This window comes from Cajanus cajan, chromosome 3 (genome assembly GCF_000230855.2).
Source record: "Cajanus cajan strain Asha chromosome 3, NIPB_CcT2T_4, whole genome shotgun sequence".
Taxonomy (NCBI): domain Eukaryota; kingdom Viridiplantae; phylum Streptophyta; class Magnoliopsida; order Fabales; family Fabaceae; genus Cajanus; species Cajanus cajan.
The window spans coordinates 77,142,051-77,148,438 of NC_138519.1; the positions used below are offsets into that span (position 1 = coordinate 77,142,051).

Below are 6,388 nucleotides of genomic sequence, written 5' to 3' on the forward strand. Positions count from 1 at the left end.
ATGGTTTTAATTAAATGAAGATTTTTTTAGAGATAATAATATTAATTATGATAAAAATTAATTAAATTTTATATTTTAGTTTATGTTTTATAAGATTTTGTTCTTCTTATATTTAATTTTTGATAGATATATCTTAGGTATCTATCTATTTTCACTCATCTTTTATTATATATTTTAACTGTTTTTCTCTTTCTCCCTTAATTAAAAAATTTAGTATACAATTAATTTGAAATAATATTATTTATACAAAAAAATTTATAAAATAATTCTTAAGACATTATTTTTGTTTTTATCTTTTTTAATATTTCATTTATTGTAGAGAGATATTATTAATAATAGAGAGAAATAGATTCAAAAGTGATCTTGTATAAGTTGTAGTATACATGTAATTAATGTTACTCTTTTTATATTAAGTAATCATAGTAAAAAAAAAGAAGGTAAATTTAAATAAATTAACAGTTGAAAATAATTTGAAATGAAGCTGCAACTGGTTTTGCATTGGGCAATAAACAAGAAAATATTAAAGCATCTAGTATCTCTAGGAATATGCTTGGTTGACCAAAAACTTACCACTGCGGTTAAAAAATATTAAAATAACGTTGGATGACTTGTTTAGTAGTATCTTTCCCTAACTTAATATCCTTTGTAATCAATCACAAACAATAACATAAATATAATTGCGAATAGATAGAAAAAAGGAAGAAAATGAAATAACAACCCAATCATAAAACAAAAACCAATTTTGAAGAGACAGGGGGCGAAATCCGTACCCACCGACGCTTTCACCAAACAAGGCCTAAGGTTCCTTGAGGGACTCAAAAGGAAATCCAATTAATGAATAATTAATTAATTAAAATAAATAAGAAAAAAAAACTTGTGCGTAATTATAGATGCATGGTTGGCGCGTATATAAAGAAGGACGATGACGAGCGGTGACCAACGCCATCGTAACAGCTCACATACTGGACCGTTGGGTTGTTCTTCGAGACCCACTCTGACTCGCTGGGTTGACTCGCTCGAGTTTGGTGGGTTCTGACTCGCCCGCGGACGGATCTCGATTTTCTCCCAGGTGAATTCTGCTGTCTACGTTTTCGATTTTTGTTTTCTTATTTTGCTTTTCATAAATTTCTGGTGCTTGTGTTCTGCATAGATTGAGCTGTTGTGAATGAGTTACCTGACAATGTAATTTGCGTCGCTTTTGGTTCTCAATTGTGCGGTTCCTGTTTGAATTCGTGTTTACTCTGTTTTGGTTTTTTTTCCGAATTCACAGGGTGTTTGCGTAATTGTATTGTGTTTTACTCTCATTATGTGTTAAATTGTGTGAAAACAATTGTGTACGTGTCAGATCTGGTGCCTGAGTTAATGTTTCATTCCTGCGGTTTTTTTTTTTTTTTTTTGGTTTATCTGTTGGTAATTTGATTTCCATTTTCATGGATTTGGTGCCTTTGCAGCATTGCTTCAATTCAGGCTTTTGTGGTATTTTATTATTCAAATAGAAATACTAGTGAAATTTCTGATTCCGTGCATGAGATAAGGGTAAATTGTAAACTGTAGTGATATGCAATGCAAAATTGGGCTGGTTACATTGCGCTTGGATCCAATGGATCTAGGAGATCCATACAGTGCATGCTTATTTGTAAAGCTAGCTTGCTTCAGCTAGATAAATAACTCTCCCTTGTATGTTTTTTCCAAGATGTGTTTTTTTTGAGAAATTTATTCCTGAAAATGATATAAAGGAGCCTTTTCCCGATGTTGATATGATTATGTCAGTATACTCAATTATATTTGCTCTACTGCTGTCCAGTACATTTGACCTAACCTGACTCGACCTTTTGTTTGATGTGCATATATATAGGAGGCTTATAAAAGAAAGAGTGATAAGAGCCAATCTTGACGATATAACTATATATGAATAGTCAAGATTGATTTTCCTTAAATCCAATATCAACCATCTAGATATGGTGATGATGAAGACTAACTCCCCTTAAGAGAGCATGCTCAATATGCTTCACACACACACATACACCCACCATTTCTTGCATTTTGTTTCTAGCTCAAATTTGTTGACAAAGCAAGCAATGCAACAAAAGGTGAACATTTGGAATTAGTAGTATATCACAGCTGTTTTTAAGATTTATTTCCTAGTAGCCAAACTTATATCCCTATCTTTAGCATATTTGTTTCTCTAATATAGAATTAATGCAATGCACTTTAGTTTGAAGGCTTTTTAGGTGGAGATCTTTTTGTCATGAAAGCTATGTAGGAAATCTTCTTAATTTGAAAGAAGGAAACATGCTCATACTGAAATTATAGCAGAATGCCAAGTGTTAACCATGCGTCATGATTCCGGTTTATCTATAGCACCGTTTATGGATAAACCTTCCACTGGGTTAAACCGTTTTTTGTCCTTCTCATTAAAAGCTAGTGTCATTGTATAGCTGGATTTTGTCCTTGTTTTCATATCTGGATAAACCTTCAGCTTCACTTTACTTTCTTTTGTGGATCTTTGATTCGTGTAATGATCACATAACTTTGATCTTGTTGTTGCTTCTTTTGGATTCTGGACGAGTGTAAAGTTTTTCAGGGTCTTATTTCTTGAGCTTCCTTGACAGACTGCACTCTCTTTTTTTTTTTTTTTTTCCGGATCATTTCGGTTACCATCTTTAGCTGTATTCGTGTCACCTACCTTTGAACACCCGTCAACTCGGGGGCAAATTTTATGCCAGTTTTATTTTTACACACGCCACTATAGAGTTCCGTGTAAGTTCTTTCCTAGCATGCATATTTATTATAGAACCGAGTGGAATTTATTTCTCATATTTGTGATTGTGTTCTCTCTTATTCCTTCTTGATCTGCTTTTTAATTTATAATTTGTTGGAAAAGCAAAGGGCATTGTATCACAATGAAGGCGCTGATTCTGGTTGGAGGGTTTGGAACAAGGTTGAGGCCATTGACACTTAGTGTTCCCAAGCCTCTTGTTGATTTTGCTAACAAGCCCATGATTTTGCATCAGGTAAGGCGTTTTGAAGTCTCTTTTCTTGAAGTCTTACCTTTCTTATGTTACACGAGCAAATTACAAATATTCTTTGTTTTTAATGGATTGATGATTGATCAAAGTTTTTGGAGAATGCTACATAGCAAGAATTACTTTTTCCAGAATTTTGACTGAATCAAAATTTGCATGTCTGTGCACTCTTAGATGGATGAATGGTCCATACTATTTTATCTTATCCAACAAATCATCTTGAGTCTAGCTGAATGCTGTGAACATTCTGGTATTTTTTATGGGATTTGCAACACATCTAGAAATATGATAAGAAAAACAACATTTGTCATTCTAATCATGATCTTGGTACTAATGATGGTTCTAAAACTTGACTTCCATCAAAATTTTGATTATTTTCCTATTTTTACCATTTTAGTGTGTCAAATTATAGATTCTCTAAATTTTAGTTCTCCACACCATCCTATCACTACCTGTGTATGTACTGCTTAGTAGAGCATCCTACTGATTTACCTTTTAATTATACTTGCTTTACAGATAGAGGCTCTAAAGGCCATTGGCGTCAGTGAAGTGGTTCTAGCTATCAATTACCAGCCAGAAGTAAGAATTCTGTATTTCCTTGCCACACCATGCAGTCACTCTCAAAGAGATTCATGTAAATAAATTTTCTATATTTTTGACTTCGGTAAAACTTCCTCTCGTAGGTGATGTTGAATTTCTTGAAAGATTTTGAGGAAAAACTTGGCATCAAAATCACTTGTTCTCAAGAAACTGAACCACTGGGAACTGCAGGCCCCTTGGCACTTGCCAGGGATAAGCTGATAGATGACTCAGGAGAGCCATTTTTTGTTCTCAATAGTGATGTTATCAGTGAGTATCCGCTTAAAGAAATGATTGAATTTCACAAAGCCCATGGAGGAGAGGCTTCCATAATGGTGACAAAGGTAACCGAATCGTAACAGAATATATAGATATATATCACATTAGAGTTTTCAATATTTTTATATCTCCTTGTGTAGGTTGATGAGCCATCAAAATATGGTGTGGTTGTGATGGAGGAGACTACTGGGCAGGTTGAGAAATTTGTAGAGAAACCAAAGTTGTTTGTTGGTAACAAAATTAATGCTGGAATCTACTTATTGAACCCCTCAGTTTTGGATCGAATTGAGCTGAGGCCCACTTCTATCGAGAAAGAGGTGTTTCCAAAGATTGCAGCAGAGAAAAAGCTATATGCAATGGTTCTGCCAGGATTCTGGATGGACATTGGACAGCCAAGGGACTATATTTCTGGCCTGAGACTTTACCTGGACTCACTGAGGAAAAAGAATCCTTCTAAATTGGCCAGTGGTCCTCACATTGTGGGGAATGTCATTGTGCATGAGACTGCCAAAATTGGCGAGGGATGTCTCATTGGACCGGATGTTGCAATTGGTCCTGGCTGTATTGTTGAGTCAGGTGTCAGGCTTTCACGCTGCACAGTCATGCGAGGAGTTCGGATTAAAAAGCATACTTGCATATCCAGTAGTATCATTGGCTGGCACTCCACTGTTGGGCAATGGGCTCGTGTGGAGAATATGACTATCCTTGGAGAAGATGTCCATGTTTCTGATGAAGTTTACAGCAATGGTGGTGTAGTTTTGCCCCACAAGGAGATCAAGTCAAACATTCTGAAGCCAGAGATAGTCATGTGAGGTTACTGTCTTAAATTCTTTGCATGTATTAGGAGGTAGTAAGTTCTTGATTCCGAAATGAGTTTGTTTTTTTAATTTGGTTTCTTTTTTTCTTGCATCCCAATGCTTTTCTCTTTGCTACATATTGTACAAGTCAGTTTCGATTAGAACTGAGTGATGCCATAATTTACAATGTCGAAAGGTCTATGTATTTGTAAAGGGTATAAACTTGGATACTGTCTCTAAGTCGTGTAATCTCCAGTGTTATGTATAGAAATTAAGTTATTTATATCCCTTTCTCTTTTTAGTCGAGATTTTTACGTAATTATTTGAGATAAATTTCGCTAAGAACCAGATATGGTGGGCCTCTGTCATGAAACGGAAGGACCAAGGGAATTTTTTCTAATACTAGGTAGATTTCCTTATTACGGCCCCAAAGGGTATGCATACGTGTTCTGCACTTCATTGTATTATATTATGTGTAGGATCCACCCTGGGACCACAACACGAGACCCAATTTGGATGTTATCCGGAAAATATCTTGAATCCTAGTCCACATAAAGCAAACTAATAAAGCAATAAATGATTAATCAGTTCCGATACAAACAAGCTCCTCTCATATCGGTAGAATAAAAAAATTATAAAGCAAAAATGACAAATAAATTATAAAATCGTGACAGTTTAATACTAAAATGGACAAAACACACGATTATACAATCGTGAGAAAATCAACTCTTGTATATTAAATAAGAACTTCTTGTATATTAAATAAGAACTTCTATTTTATGTAAGAATTTTTGTAGAATTTTTTTTCCAATGAGATAATTTTCAGAAATTTTATTTACTTCTTATCTAATTTGATTTTTTATTTATTAAAATTATTTATGAATTCAATATTAATATTTTAAAATAAATTATCAATAAATAAAGATAATTTTTTTATAATATAAATTAGTTATCATAAATATTAAATATAATTTATGTATTTAAAAGTATTTATATATATTTATTTTAAATAAAATTTATATATTTAACATAAAATTTATTTATATATAAAATTTATTATAAATTTTAATTATATATAATAAATATTTGGCTAAAAATTTATTTTGGTCCCTTATAATCTTTTTTTGTTTCAATTTAGTCCCTCATTAATTTTTTGTCTCAATTTAGTCCCAAACTAATTAATTAGTTTCAATTTAGTCCCAAATTAATTAATTAGTTTCAATGTAGGACTTCCGTCCAAATTATTTAAACGGAGTTAACTTTTGGCCACGTGGATGCCACGTAGATGCATACGTGGCATCCACGTGGATGAGAATTTTTTTTAAAATACCTGGACCCGGAACGGCCCGTTCTGAAACCGGAATGGGCCGTTCTGGTTGCAAAATTAAAACACCACCAGTGAAGCAGAACGGCCCGTTCTGCTTTCAGAACGCCCGTTCCAAAACTGTGAATAAAATATTCTTTGCTTAATTGTGGTTTTGATATTATAATTATGCAATTTTGATCTCTAAGGTTTTAATTGAGTAATTTTAGTCCTTAAAAGATTATAGTTGTGTAATTTTAGTCTCACAATTTTTAATTGAACAATTTTAATCTCTCAAATATCATAATTGTGCAATTTTAGTCTTTCTTATTAAAAATTTAATTTTAAAATTTTAATATATATATATATATATATAATGTTTTAAAACTATATAATTATTTGTT

General features: G+C 32.8%; 1 protein-coding gene across 4 annotated transcripts; it reads left to right on the forward strand.

Annotated features, from left to right (window-relative positions):
- The first annotated feature begins 907 nt into the window (after positions 1-907).
- LOC109793194 (mannose-1-phosphate guanylyltransferase 1) lies at positions 908-4,966 on the forward strand. Of its 4 annotated transcripts, none has more exons than XM_083071372.1 (6): positions 908-1,069; positions 1,856-2,090; positions 2,885-3,014; positions 3,543-3,605; positions 3,710-3,949; positions 4,025-4,966. In XM_083071372.1, exons 3-6 carry the CDS (start codon positions 2,904-2,906, stop codon positions 4,694-4,696), a joined length of 1,086 nt encoding a protein of 361 aa, XP_082927498.1. In that variant the 5' UTR covers positions 908-1,069; positions 1,856-2,090; positions 2,885-2,903; the 3' UTR covers positions 4,697-4,966. The 4 variants fall into 4 exon arrangements, with proteins under 4 accessions (XP_082927498.1, XP_082927497.1, XP_020208249.1 ...); XM_083071371.1 differs by lacking the exon at positions 1,856-2,090 and adding an exon at positions 2,668-2,760; XM_020352660.3 differs by lacking the exon at positions 1,856-2,090 and having other exon boundaries at positions 2,890-3,014.
- The last annotated feature ends 1,422 nt before the right edge of the window (positions 4,967-6,388 follow it).